Source organism: Pinus tabuliformis, chromosome 4_2, assembly GCF_031772625.1.
Source record: "Pinus tabuliformis cultivar Carrire ecotype Pingquan chromosome 4_2, CPIR1, whole genome shotgun sequence".
NCBI lineage: Eukaryota > Viridiplantae > Streptophyta > Pinopsida > Pinales > Pinaceae > Pinus > Pinus tabuliformis.
The window spans coordinates 8,201,099-8,216,678 of NC_142304.1; the positions used below are offsets into that span (position 1 = coordinate 8,201,099).

General features: G+C 37.6%; 1 protein-coding gene across 1 annotated transcript in view; it reads left to right on the forward strand.

The window, feature by feature from the left end:
• Positions 1 to 15,580, forward strand: part of LOC149168123 (uncharacterized) — a 181,082-nt gene that overhangs the window by 108,109 nt on the left and 57,393 nt on the right. The window contains exons 4-7 of the mRNA XM_089428128.1: positions 10,080 to 10,222; positions 10,348 to 10,525; positions 10,678 to 11,278; positions 11,852 to 11,964. Coding sequence (XP_089284254.1) covers positions 10,080 to 10,222; positions 10,348 to 10,525; positions 10,678 to 11,278; positions 11,852 to 11,964 — 1,035 coding nt within the window. The remainder of the gene's footprint in view (positions 1 to 10,079; positions 10,223 to 10,347; positions 10,526 to 10,677; positions 11,279 to 11,851; positions 11,965 to 15,580) is intronic.

A 15,580-nucleotide genomic window follows, 5' to 3' on the forward strand; every position in this document is an offset into this window, starting at 1 on the left:
AGATTGGATTGCATCTTTAGGAGTTTACTCTTATAGTGCATGAGATGGACTACTCAGTAGGGAAATTTCATGGGGAGTTGGGTAGAGTCGTACATCATTATGATGCTCTACTTATTGCTAGTATGCATAGGGCTTCCGATACCTGTATCTGGTTCGATAGCGAGTGGAGCTAGGTGTGCTTCACATTGATTAGGATGGCTTGAGATCTTGGTATCGAGGGATTCCTTCATGTTAGGACAATGCTGAGATTGGGGATGACCCAATGGTACATTTGGGACCCTGGTATTATTGGTGGTTAGATTGGTGATCAACAGTGAGAGAGGGCACTTGTTCAAGGATTGCTTGAGGACAAGCAATTTTTGGCGGGGGACTGTAATGTCTCTTCCTAAATTATTTTGGAACAAGATTTATTTCTACATTTTGGGGGCCAATTTTGGTGAAGACAGGGCCCATTTGATTTTTGATATAAGACTTAGGAGTTATAGGCAAGTTAATTTTTTATTTATTTATTTTTTGTTAATGATATGTGGGGACCACCCACATAATAAATACACACTCTCTAAGCCAATGATTTGAAATGCATGAGAGGGAAGAAAAGGCGGGAAGAAAAGCGAGAAGAAAGGCTTCACGAAAGTTATGAAAGGTAGGCAACACACTTCATTTTAGTGTTCCACGGGGACACGTCCCCCAGGGTTGGGTGCACGCACCCCTCGCACTCAGGACTGGGAGTCTCTTGGGGGTGCGTTTCCCCACGCACCCTTTTTGGGGAGTCTCGAGGAGACGCAAGGGGGTGTGTTTCCCCAGTGTGGGAGTCTAGACTCCCCAAAAAGGGTGCATTTGGGCGCCCCCCTTCAGTGTGGGAGTCTAGAGTCTAGACTCCCCAGAAAGGGTGTGTTTAGGCGACCCCCTTCAAAAAGGGTGCTTCTAGGACCCTTTAAATTTGTCTAATAAGACCCAAATTAAAACTAAAAAAATAAAAAATAAAAACAATTAAAAAAATTTAAATTAAAACTAAATGATGAATGATGAATTTAATTTTTAAATCAATGTAGATTGTAGAATTATGCATCATTGAATGATGAATGATATGGATCAATGTATTTGAATATTACATTATTGATTTTTTTTTTAATCGAATCTCATGGTATGTATGAATAATTCAATAATGAGACTTGAGTATGTCATATGAATGATGTATGTATCAAAATGAATGATGAGGATGGATCAATGATTCAATTGTCTATTTAATATTTTTATGCTTTCATTATTGAACAATGAACAATGAATATGAACTTGAATTATATATATTAAATTATATACCTCGACATCTCCCCGCACCCCCGAAATTTCTCTAAAATTTGAGGGTACTCCCACATGTCCCCCCTGTGCGTCTCCCCGCACCCGCGTCTCCCCGCACCGGAGTCTTGGTGGAACATTGCTTCATTTGGCATTCTTGGCATATCGAATTTGATTCTGTTGCTCGAGCTGTTTAGCCGGGTCACTTGTTGTTTAGCAAGAGTTTTCCAAGCGGAGAACTCACCCTTTCTTCAGGGGACTTCGAGTGCCACCCTAGAGAGGTTCATCCATTATCATCCGGAGGAGATTTGTAGAGAGATTTCCAACATTTGTATTCAGTTCGCCCCAACAGTGCATATTTCTGGAGGATGCAGTAGTGGATCTAGTGTGGCCATTGCAACATTCTTTCGGAGGGCTATTGCCGGGAGAAATTAGGAGAAGAAGGCTCAATAGATTTGTTGGCTATTGGGTGAGTTTGAGGGCTGGAAGTGGCAACAATATTCAGGAGTGATTTTGCAGACTCTGTGGCCAACACAGAAGAGAGAAACTAGGCATACGTGAGAGATAGAGTTTCAGCCATATCTTTGTAGCAGACAGTGCAAAATTGCTAGGGACTGCACAGTACAACAGTTGGTCAGTTGATTGTAGCTCCAGGTTGTCATTGCTGTGAAAATTCAAGAATCCAACCCGAATCAACTACTGTAGCAACTGATTAAACTTTTCCTATCTGTTAATTTCTGAGACAAATTATCCACTGCTTCTTACAACAAATATCGAAGCTAATACAACTGCTGCCGTCACTTAATTAATTAATTTGCCCAAAACAAGAACAAAACAATAGAGAAAAATACACACAAGTGACACAATATGTTTTGGACAAATGTCCCCGGAAAAACCCATTGCGGGAAAACCGGTGCAGCAACTCTGAGGGTTTTATATTATTAAGTAGTAGTTTTTGAATACAACTCTGGATGCCCTTCTGGTAATCCGGTTACGGAGAAATAAACTGATGGAAAAACTTAGTGAGATTACCTCACTCTACCTGGTAAGTCCTGGCTGATCCGGTAGCTGAACCAAGTGTCCTCGATTATCTCTGCGCTGGCCCTGCGTCAGCCGCAAAGGCTCTTCGTCAGCTCTGCGTTGGATCTACTTGCCCCCTGGAGCTCTGACGTCAACCCTCCCGGCTCAGATGTCATTTCTCGGCAAATCTGGGTCTTTTGCTGGAAGACTGAGTTGCTTCTATGGAGCCCTTTTGGCTCCACGTCAAGCATTGCATGGGCCCTTTTGGCCTAGCGTCAACCCCTCCTGGGTCTGTGTTGCCTCCTCCTGGTGTCTCTCTGCCTCTCTGCTGCGTATCATGGGCTTTGGAGAAGATACTCCAACCCAACTATCCTTGCCCCTCACTGTAAAAGCTCACTATCGAAATTTTCCCGGCAACTCCTGTGCTCGACTTCAGAAAATGGAACTTCTGAACTCTCTGTGTGTCTTTCCAGATGACCCTCAAGCCTCCTTAAATAATCTTCTCGTTGACATTCAACAACCCAAATTAGAAGCTAATCAATGGATAAGATCATTTCTGCTTGATCCTAGTCTTCTTCTAGAAGTTACACCCACAACTTATATTAATATCTTTTAATTATTTTATTTTCCTAAGTTTAGACTTAGGTTCCCTTTAAAAATAATTAATTATTTTAATAAAACTGTCTCTGGGTGGAATTTCCCAAAACGCTTTCTGGGTTCTTTGGAATACATGTGCCCAGGCCTCCTTGCAGAATTTGAGACTTACAACACATTCGATGCTACCAAAAATCAACAATTGCTTCCCCTGGGCTTTGCTCTGCTTGCCTTTGAGGAAAGCCCAGGTGAATTCCTTCCATATTTTGTACTTTTGCACTAGTTTATAATAAAATGGCTCAACTGCTTCCATATTTCTGATTGTTATGGGTGTTTTCTAATTGTTTTGAAATTTCTGTGGTAAAATTGTTATTTGTTTCATATCATTGTTTTTTCTATTTTGGAACATTACATTATCAATTAACTATACCGAATAGCTTGTGAAGGGCCATATCTATTGGGGAATACATTGGAAAACAATATATATTCTTTTCTCCTACTATAACAATTCAGGTTGGAATATTTAGTTATTGTTGCTGTATTGGCTTCACTATAAAGGACGGGCTCACTAATTTATAGGAAAATTATTACACAGTTAATGTTTTTGACCAAGAAAGATGTATTGATCTAATACAGTCGTTCAAGTACACCAAGAAAAAAATTAGGTAAATATATATTGAGTAATTGATAATAATAACAATAATAATAGTTATCAATTAACTATAACGAATAGCTTGTGAAGGGCCATATCTATTGGGGAATACATTGGAAAACAATATATATTCTTTTCTCCTACTGTAGCAATTCAGGTTGGAATATTTAGTTATCGTTGTTGCATTGGCTTCACTATAACGGATGGGCTCGCTAATTTATAGGAAAATTGTTACACAGTTAATTACATTTGTATTTGGCTTTATGACATCCTTGACAATTAGGTATCACCTTATAAAGTAACTGCAGAAGTCAGGATATAGGATTTTGGCTTTAGGCTTGTTTAATTCTTTATCAAATGGCACAGATATGCTATTGAACTCTCAATGTAGTTGCTTGACAAATGGAAATCTCAAATTAAAAAGATTGCTCCATAAAGTTTACTATGGAATGTGAAATGAATGGGAGCTTGCCTTTTCTTGATGTCCTTATCTCAAAGAAGGACGATGGATCATTCTCACACCAGGTATTTCAGAAGAAAATTCACACAAAGCAGTATCTTCACGATCAGTCCCATCATTTCCCTGCTCAAAAGTTGGGTGTTCTCAACACTTTAGCCACTCGTGTGTTTAGGGTTTATGATGAAAGTCATCTTGAAGATGAGAAAACCCATCTCCTCAAGGTTTTCAAAAATAATTGTTATAATAAGCTCAAATGTCTTAGGGCTTTCCTTAAAGCTGGTAAGGGTTCCAAGATTAAAAAAGAACCCAATGATTGTTTTTCTGGGGTACACCTTCCTTTTATACAAGGGACCATTGACAAGAATGCAAGGATAATAAGAAAGCATAAGGTTCCCTCAACCTTTAGTCCCCTTAACACTATTTAAAGTTCCCTAAGATCTGTAAAAGACCCGATGGACCCTAAGAATATGAAAGGTGTTTATGTAATCCCTTGTTCATGTGGAACACCCTATGTTGGTGAAACTGGCCGCTCAATAAATCAAAGGATTCAGGAACATGTGGCAAACATCAAACATGGGAGGACTCGCTCCTCAACATTAGCAGAACATGCGGAAAAGACAAAACACCACATTTGCATTGAAGACGCTCGAGTCATTGCTAAGATAGATCATTTCCATCACCGTAAGTTTAGGGAAGCTATAGAGATTGAAAGGAGGCCAAGCAATATGAACAGAGACGATCCCTGGAAAATTAGCAGTTGTTGGATCCTTGCCATTTCCTCTTAAAGTGTTTTATTTATTTTATATATGTGTGTGTGTGTGTATATACATATTATTAATTTCTTAATTTTTATTGTTTATTTGTTTTGAAATTTTTATCTTGACTACTAATATACGATTAATTATTTTTTCATTATTGATTGATTTAATTAATTAATTATTATTATTATTATTTAGAATTAATTGTTTCGATTATTTTAGAATTAATTGTTTGTTTCGATTATTTAAGTTTGACCTAAATATTAGGTTTATTTTAGTGTTTTGATTATTTAGGTTTGACCCAAATATTTTTATTTAAGTTTGACCATTTATTATTTTGATTTATTTTTAGGTTTTTAGAATTATTTGCTTTGATTATTTAAGTTTGACCCAAATATTATTTTTATTATATTATATTATTAATTTATTTTATTAATTGTTTATTGTTTTGATTATTTAGGTTTGACCTAAATGTTAATTTTATTTTTATTTTTAGATATTCATTTCATTAAAATTTTCCTTTTGATTGATTATTTTCCTTGATTCAATATTAACAATTATTTCTTTATATTAAAATATTATTTATTTAGTCAAATCTAACCATTATATTATAACGACTAAAGAAATATTCTTCATCTATTTAACTTATTGCCAAGATCTTGTTCTTCATCTTGTCCTGATGATGAACCACACTGGATGGTTTGAAACGCGTCGACAAAACTCTGACGATGTGATTTTTACCGAAAGTTTTCTTAATTTTCATAATATGGATCACAGAAGCCTAAATTCAATTAAATGCACATATAGATTTTAGAGAAGGTAAGCAGCGAGGAAATGCTTAAAGAATGAGTCCCTTATTATTATTATTTTAAAGGAATTTGACTTCTTACGTCAGTTTTTCTTTTTTTTTCCATCACAAAAAAATTGGAACTTCTCATTTTTATAAAGCGAAGAAGTTACATTCTACATAAGCTACAAAAGAATATTCATAAATAGCATGTAAAAAGCATTTCCAGCCTGATAATAACTTCTAACGAAGTGTATAAGAAACTAATAAGGAAAAGTCCTCCACTGTAGTCTGTGTCTTTTTCTCCTTTGTTCTTTTTGACCTCAATCCACCCCCTTGCAGAGGATTCTACAGGAACTATCTGTAATTCAGCAATCTGATTTCTGGAATTCAACTTCGAAGCAATTCTTTATCAGGGTCAGTGTTGTCATACTCATGTAGATGCCTTGTTTCCCATGTTTAATATTTTGAAACCACTACCTCTTGCGAATCGACATCCTTCGTATGCATTGCTTCTTCCCTGTCTGTGGAAGGATTTAAATCTTCAACTGAACTTCAGGATCATCATTAGTATCCTTTTCTATTTCTGAAGTATAAATTGTATCTGCATTCTGATCTTCATCTTCCTCCATTGATGATGGCTCAAATGTTTGCGCTATTATTTCGAGTCAAGATTAGGATCCTTTTTCCATTTTGTGTGAACTCCTGCTTGGGGACAAAATCCTTGAAGATGGCTTGGTTGAGGGCAGATTTGGCACTGGAATGCTTTGTTCTCATAATCCAATCCAATAATTGAGTCCAACAAAAGGGTCTTTTTTTTAATAACATCCAGTCTGGTAAACCTTTGCTTAGATCAATCTCGACACATGCAGGCATTTGTGAGGAAACCCAAAGCAACCCTGTCAGCATCTGTTTTTATATATCCTCCTAAAGGATTTCCAATACCCATTAAAGCTGAGATATGCCAGAAATGTAATGGCAAGTGTGGTAATCACACAGAGATGGGCATTTTGTTGAGAGCCATAGAGGATGGATGAAATGCAGGAATCCATAGGGTAACGAAAGCACTGCTGGACCCCAAAATCCAGAACGAGGGATCTTTCTTAAAAACTTTATGGTAATCTTCAGTAAGTGCAAATTGAACAACAAAAGTGCCTTAGAACAGAGATATACCTTGCTGTGTTTTGTCTAGTTAAAGTGAATCCATTTATACAGATCTGATGTAGGAGGCCAGAATCCATTGAATCTACGAATTACTTCAGATTCTTCATAAAAAATCAGGGGTTCTTTGATCTCTGGCTGTGTAATCTCCTGTAATCTCCAGTGATGGCGCTTCTTCAAGTTTCTCTAGTGATGGACTTGGCATAGGAGGAAACAGTCCAGCTGAAGAAGGCAGATTGTTTCTGACCACATTTTTGAATGATATAGGTTTTGAAGTTGAAGGTGCAACATGGATCCTTACTCCATGCAACTGCCATACTAAAAAATTGTTGAATCTCTGATCATAATGTATTCTGACAACAGAAATAGATCCTGGAGTTGTTAACCCTTAAATATCAGATGCCACTGAATCAAATGGATCTGTTGTGATTGGTCCAACTTCTGCTTTAAAGCCACCTCATATTCACAAGAATTTATTCAGAAAAGTGAGGTTTTTCCAGTGGGTAACTTTACCATAATCTCAAAACCTGCCTCAGAAACAGAGTTGTGATCAAATAAATGTTGACTAGAGCTCTCTTCAAACGTTTGGCTTTCTATATTTCTTTCAAACACTTGCCTGGCATTCTCTGCTGAACATTATCCCAAATCTTAGACACTTTGAATAACACAGCACATCTCAGACTGTTCCATCCAGACCTTGGCACCAAAAATCATTCATTGATCATGACAATGGGACTAAACCTCATCAATTTTTACGGGACCAAATCATTTATTGATCATGACAATGGGACACAATCAAACTACAAAATTCCTGCATCGATTATGGATTGGTAGAAGGATTCTTCACAAGGGAAGTATTCAGAACAAAAAACCCAAGTTGTGGTCTGATCAACCATGGCTGCCTGAATACTTGGCTTATGGATTCTGGGTCATCCATTCCAATGGGAGCATTCCTCTTCCAACAAGAGGAAGAAATAACATCTAAAGAATTGAAATTGTGATTTGTGACTTGGAGAAACTTAAAGAAACCTAAGTTACCGGAAACGTCTGGACAATTTGCATGAAATGCTGTTCCCTGTTTTTGAAATGGAAACGGGTACGATCTGCGCACGATCCGCCATGAAAGTTGAAACACCTTAAAAACGTATTTGGAGGTTTTAATTTTTTTTTTGATCCGTTTCCGGAAATCCGGAAACGGATCACCGATCTAATTTCGGAAACTCCAGATCTGGTTTTGGAAACATATTTGGAGGTTTAATTTTTTTTTGGATCAGATCACGATTTTTGTGATCCGATCGTGATCCATTTCCGGAAATGGATCCACCCACAAAAAGACAAATGCTGGGAGCCATTTGTGTTTTTTTTTCTCCGGGAGAAGGCGAAAAAAGTCAATCCGACCCCTCTTAACCTATTAATAACCCTATTCCATTCGATGAATGCCATTTTTTATATGACTGTGAGACTTTCAGCACGACTTGGAGTTGGAGGGAAGCCGTAATCGTTATTGGAGGAGGCGTTACTGTTGGAGTTGGACTCATGCGTTACAGTCCCTCATATGTCCGACTTGGAGTTGGAGTCACTGCCGACCGGTGGCGGTCACTGTTTGGAGACTGCGTTACTCATTTGGACAGAAAATACGCGTAGCGGGCCAGCCGCCAACGACATAGGTAAGCTTCCAACTTTCCAAACAGCAAATACACATAGCGGGCTCTTCTAATTTCACCGTCAATTAGTTTTTGGCATTTGCTAATGTTCCGTCTTCCCTTAAGAGTCTTTTTTCAATTGAAACTTAACTGTTGCTTTTGTCTCATTCACCTTGGCCTCCAAGGGCTATTGGTGTGAAACAAGAGTGGGAAATTTACCAGCCTTGTTAAGACCCGGTCCAAGGAGTCTTGGAATTTGTTTAATAATTGCTTCCGATGCAAGAAATGCATGGTACTTCTTCACAAGTTTATTAACAAGTTTCTTATTCTTGTTCATTTTCTTCAGACCCTCAACATCCATGTAGTCCAGACTGATCTTCTCAGCCTGTATAATCTCTTAAGTTACTAACTTACAAGTATTATCAAGTTGCAAAACTCAAAACAAAACCTATTTTCTGTAAAAAACTCTCGAGTATCTTGCCTTTCATATGAAGTTAAGTGTAAAATTTAAGTTGCTCCAGTGCTTGAATATGTCAATTATTTCAAAGAATAAGAGACGAGATTGCTTGCCAGAATTCTTGAAAAAATGCTTCAATAATCATAGTGTGATGCTCTTGTCTCCTTGGTGATCCAAAGCATACCATGTAATTTTCCAAAACTGTGAACTCTATACAATGAAACCAACAGCGGTGAGGATTTTACACCAAATTTTACATTTGCCCACTCAAACACTAAAAACTTGAACAACAGAATTTTATTTATCTATTTATTCAATTACTTGTATTTATCTACAATGTTTATGCTGAGAGTTGAATTGATGATGATGATTTGTTTATGTTGAATTCATGATGAATGTTGAGTTCATGATGATGATTATGTGTTTTAGATATAGAATCTAGATTCTAAAATATGAATGGTAATATGAAATTCTTATTTTGTTATATATGTGTGTGTGTGTGCCGTTTCCTTGCCGTATTATATCCGTATTTTTTGAAAATTTGTCATATCCGTTTCAAATCCCGTATCCGTTTTAGGGCAACTTAGAAAAAAACAGAATTAACAGAGAAATGGATGCACCATCTGGCTCTGATCGGAAAGGAAAACTGGTGTGAATTGGGGATCAACGCCTGTGCAGACCATAAGAAACTGCCAGAAACCACACCTGATTTGATAACAGAGGCTGCCATGGCCTTGTGAGGGTAGATCAAACCAAGAAAATTGTCAGCGGCTGCTAGGGTTCCTCAGTGCATATAACTACCTACCTCTAAGAATATTGATTTCAAACAATTCAAAAATAATCTTAACCCTGAATAAATCAAATTCAATATTGATTTTTCATACTCTTCTGCATATGCTTGTAACAAAAATCATTTTATCAATATAAGATTGGTATATATCAGTAAAAAACTGAGTTCTTGTTCAGTCATTTTAAACCCTTATTATATATCTCTGCTTGTAAGCAGGCAGCACACTGTCATTTTGTTCCATGATTGTAATCTGTTCTTTGTGGCTAATCAATATGCTGGACAATCACCTCTAGCAATTTATGTTAAACACTTTACATGAGCATGAGTGATAGTAAAAAGTATATATCCAGATGTATCTTGATTCTTTATTAATCTTTGAAAGCTCATAGTTGCCAGTTTGGTCTGGATGATAAACATATTAAACAGTTTTGGTGAACATTGTCATAATTGTTCTTTTACAGAGCTATCAAAACCATGAAAAATCAGTCAGTATCATCTCATCTTTCTAGTCTTCGTTTAGATAAAGGAGAAATGATCATAGATATTGATGGTACTGTGACCACTCAACCTGTTCTCCAGCATTTGGGCATCTCTGCATGGCCTGGTGCGTCTCTTATTTTCATTCCATCAAGAGTTTGTGCTTTTTTATTTTCTGTTTGCATGTACCTTTCTAATGAGGTTCTAGCTCTATATATTTGTTAGTTGCATTATATGCTGTTTGTGTTGCAGGACGGTTGACTCTGACAGACCATGCCCTTTATTTTGAAGCATTGGGCATTGTATCATATGATAAGGCCAAAAAATATGATTTATCAGCTGATTTGAAACAGGTTGTTAAACCTGAGCTGACTGGACCATGGGGTGCACGGTTGTTTGACAAGGCTGTTTTGTATAAATCAATTTCTACGTAGGTGACTCATCGCGGGCATTTCTTGTATGTTATCTTAGTTGGGTGATAGGTTGTGAAGCTCTTGAACGTTTCATTAGCTGCTAGATTCTTTAGATGCTTGCAGATATTAGATTGCGCATATAATTAAACTTTCAAAGTTCATTCCACAGACCAGAACCAGTGGTTATGGAGTTTCCAGAACTTACAGGACATTCACGTCGTGACTACTGGTTGGCTATTATTGAGGAGATTTTGTGTGTGCATCAATTCATCCGAAAGTTTCATCTTGAAGGTGTTGGACAGGCAGAAGCACTTTCGAAGGCTGTTTTAGGCATTTTACGTCTTCGTGCCATTCGGGAAGCATTCCATATTTTACCACCTCATCCTGAAAGACTTCTCACATTTAACCTTGCAGAGAAGCTTCCTGGAGGGGATCTGATCTTAGAAGCATTAGCAGAGCTTTTGCCCTCAGTGGATGCTGAAAGTGCAAAAAATGATGGTGGATATTCTAGTGAGAAGGTAGAAAAAAATGGCCTCTATTCAGCCTCTGCTGTGGCTACAATGTCCAACTTAGGATTCATGTTTACAAAGGGCTCTGGGACAACTGACGAAACAGGTCTTCCAGTTGGTGAAGTTCTTGTTGGTGAGTGGACTCCTTTAGAAAGAGCAGTTATGCAATCAAGAAACAACTTTAAAAAGCTGGAGGAGGCACAGGCCACAATAGATGGAGTGAAAGTAGAGGGTATTGATACAAATGCAGCTGTAATGAAGGTTTGTTGTCTTCTTTCTGAGTTGAGGCCTTTGAAACCATCATCTCTTTTAATCATTTGTGATCTGATATAGAATGTGTTCAAATGCATTTAAGTTGTATGTTGTTTGGATGCCAAGGTGTAGTGTGTTATGTCCATATGGAGATGAGTTTGGGTATGTATACTTTCTCTAGGGCACCTTGGGAACTTATCTAAGACCTTCCTTTATTCTGTTTTGCTTTTTGCCATTAGATTATCGGTTATTATTTGTGTTCTGCTTCTTTTTTAGTGCTACTTCATGTGATTTTCATTCACAGTTATTGTGATCCCTCTTCTCCTTCAGATATTATTGATAATAATAAAATCTAGTTGAGGAGTGTGCTTGTTTACTTTACATTTGGGATGCTTTGTATTGGAAATGCTGACAGTGACAATAACATCTTGCATGTAGTGAACGATTAATTGATGTTAAAATTTGTGTCAAGGGTTTCCAGTAATCACTTTTTGGTATTCAACTTGATCGTCCTAATAAATAAGTCAAGTTTCTTTTTGGTGCTTCATCTTCTAAATGCATAATGTATAATGGTACCTGCAGGAATTACTTCTACCTGTTATACAGTTCGCAAAATGGCTTCAGTTTTTGGCATCATGGGAGGACCCTCTTAAATCAGCTACATTTTGCGCAATAATTTCCTACACAATCTACAGGTATTTTGTTTTGTTCTTGGACTCTGTTATTTTGTTTTATTGCAGGTCTGTTTTAACTTTGGCAAAGGAGAACTTGTTTCTATTCACTTAAATTTAAAACCAGTCATATGTTTTTTTGAATTAAAGCTTCCTTTGAATATTAATATTAACAGTTTGTACAAGGTTTTAATTCAAAAAGGGTGGCCTGTGCAGGCACCCTCTACCGGCATAACCCGGAAAAGAAAAAAATTCCATGGGCTGGCTTAATCCACAATAACCAGGAATTAGATGCCTGTTGGAAACACTGAAGGGTTGGGGGGGGGGTGTGGGGTGAATCAGAATTTCTTTTTTTCTTACAATTTAGTATCAAAACCATTAACCAATAACATCACATCAAAGGAACACAAGATATATATGAACAATATATTTATATTACAAGGGAAGGTACAACTTCCGGTTTACCAGCTACCACTAGAAGGGCTATAGCCCCAAGATATTTACCAGCTGTTGTCGCCTAAATCCACACCTGGGATTATCGTGGAGAAAGTCTCTAACTCCACTTGGTGTGGCCTTGGGGGCAAGTTGCAAGTTGGGGTTGTTACCCAATTCCCAACTCCTCTGTCTAGGCTAACTCCTAGCGAAGTCAGGGGGGGTAGTCCCTAAAGGATAAAACAAAGGCTTGATTAGTGTTGTGCTAAAGAAGTTCTAGGAGTTAATACGAGTTAAATCAATTTACAATTCACCATTAAAAAGATAAACCATCACACGTGCTTCAAAATAAATGCATTCACAAGTACGTAAGCATCAAATATCATTCATGAAGAAACATGTATAAGAGCTCCAAAACAATGAATGAAATATTTAAGCAATGTAAAAATATTATCAATAAGAGATCAGTGCCAATAATCCAAATAGGTTCTTGAAGGAAAAGTAAAGTACTTGGAAATGAAAGGATCGAAGACAAAGTACTTGAAATAGAAGTTGATTGAAATAAAGGTGCTGCCAATTTGTAAATGCTAAAATTGGCAACTAGGGCCAACTTCCACCTTACGACAGCTCATATGATGGAGATGATTATTGCATTGGATTCCTCTTCGGAGAGGTACAATTTTGATATAAAAATCATCTCATTCTAACAAAGCAGAAATGGAATTTTGAATTTATTCTTCTAATGGACAAATTGTCAAGGTCGGCCTAAGTCAAATGTAGGCTCATGAAGCCCAATGGATGTGTCTCCTCACCCTCAAAGAAGTGTATAAATAGAAGTGACCCTTCTCTCATTTGGACGTCACCAACTCATCACATCATCTTCTCTCTCCTCCCTTGATTGGTTCGTACAACTTGGAGGATCTCTCATCTTCGCACGTGTGGAAAGACGACTAATTTCAGGAGGTTGAAATTTCTGTGATTAGGGAAGCGTTGACCAGTGTTGACTTGGGCACTTTGACCAAATGTTGACTTTTGTTTTGGGCCAGAACTTTGATCTTTTTAGGCTGCATTCTTTGGCACACAAATCGAGGAGATTGGTGATAGTTCGGCAAGGTTGACTGTAATGTTGACTTTCTGTTTGACTGCAGAAATTACAGCAAGGATTGTTTGGGTTGACTGAGCTGTTTTGTGTTGACTTTGACCCTCTCTAGAGGCCATACTATTCTGCTGTTGACCGAGCTGATTAGAGGTTGATTTGGGGCAGCTTTGATCATCATTGACTATCTGGTCAGGGCTACATTGACTGCTGATTTGGCAGATCTGTTTTGGGCTTGTATTTTTGATATTTGTACTCTCTCTCTCTTTGCTGAACTATTGAAGAATAATAAGAAGATTAGATCAAAGGGTTTTCCCACATTGGGGTTTGTCCCTGGCATCCACCACATCTTGTGTTCTCCGTTCTTGGCTTGTATTCTACATATGATTTTATGTTCTATCTGCATTTATTGTCAATGTTTATAAGTTAATGTGATTGCTACTGGATATAATTGGAAATTGTCATTGGGCTGCTAAGAGAACATTGAAGTAAATTGTGCTTAAGCATAGAACATACCATTGTTATCTAAAATTATATGGTATTAGAGCTCAGGTGAAGACAAAGCTCAAGAAAGAGTGTAGCAAAGCAATCACTTAGGGAAGCTGTTGGACAAGGACTTGGAACTAGTCCCAATGACGACTACATCTTTCTTCAAATTTGAAGCTCAAGGACAAATCCGACTATCATGCATGGAAGATGACTTTGGATTTGACATTAGAAGAGAATGATGTCGTGGACTATGTCAAAGGAAGAATAATTTAGCCTCCTTCAAATGCATCTACTGCTGCACAATCCAAATACAAGAAAGGTGAGGTAAAAGCTAAGAAGATTATTGTTGATTCCATTCATAACCCTTTGGTTGCTTATATTTCTGATTTGGAAACATCTAAGGAGATGTATGAAAAGCTGGTTGGGATATTTAAAATAAACAATCCAAATCAAATTCTCTTTCTCAAGAACAAGCTGAAAGATATCAAGATGGATAGAGGAGAATCCATCCAATCCTACTTCATGAGGATTACCGAGATCAAGAATGATCTCCTATCTATTGGTGAAGTCATTGGTGACTGGGAACTCTCTCCTATTGCACTTGGAGGACTTACAAGAGATTGGGATGTGTTCAACACCACCATTCTCAACAATGACAGGATTTCGGGATTTGATGAAGTATTGGCCAGGTGCACTCAAGAAGGATACTCCAAGAGATGATGACAATAACAACAACAACTTCAAAGGCAATGGCAATCAAAGGAACAACAGGTTCAAATATCAAAGAAAAGAGGAATGTCCCTGCTGCTCGAAATGGAGGTGGTCGTCCTCCCAAGAAGTCGAGAAATTCCAGGTATGATGAAGTTAGTATTACAAAGAAAAAATAATTTATTCTTATTTTTTGCTCTCTCCACTGCCTCTTCTTCGGATACATTGGACCATTGGTTGATTGATAGTGGTGCCTCAAGGCACTTCACTGGGTACAAGGAAGCCCTCTCTAACTTGATTGAAAAGAAGACAAATATGGAGATTATACTTGGGGATAATGCCACTTATCTCGTGAAAGGAATTGGGACTGTTACTCTTCATTTAAATCAAGGTCAAACTCTTCATTTGCAAGAAGTACTATATCTACCTGATCTGAAAAGAACTTGGTTTCTTTTTTTGCGATGGAAGATAAGGGTTTCAAGGTGACATTCATTGATGTGAAGGTTTATCTTTGGCAAAGGAACCTAAGAGATGCATTCACTCTTGGATTCAGGGTTGAAGGTCTCTATCAGGTTGGAGGAATTCGGTTGGGAGCAATGATTTTTGACACCTCTCTTCAATCCGAATTATGGCATCAGAGATTTACTCACCTTCAATTCAAATCCTTATCCGATGTAAGGAAGATGGTCACAGGGATGCCCGAATTCAACGTAAATCATGAAAGTGTTTGTCAGGGATGTGAAGCTCGAAAACATACAAGGGGACCATTCCCCTCAAGTGAGACTCAAACCACTGATATTCTTCGATTGGTCCATTTTGATCTATTAGGTATGTTGCCCGTGACATCTTTGGGTGGATATTTGTATTATGCTATTTTTGTGGATGACTTCTCTCTCAAGACATGGATCTATTTCT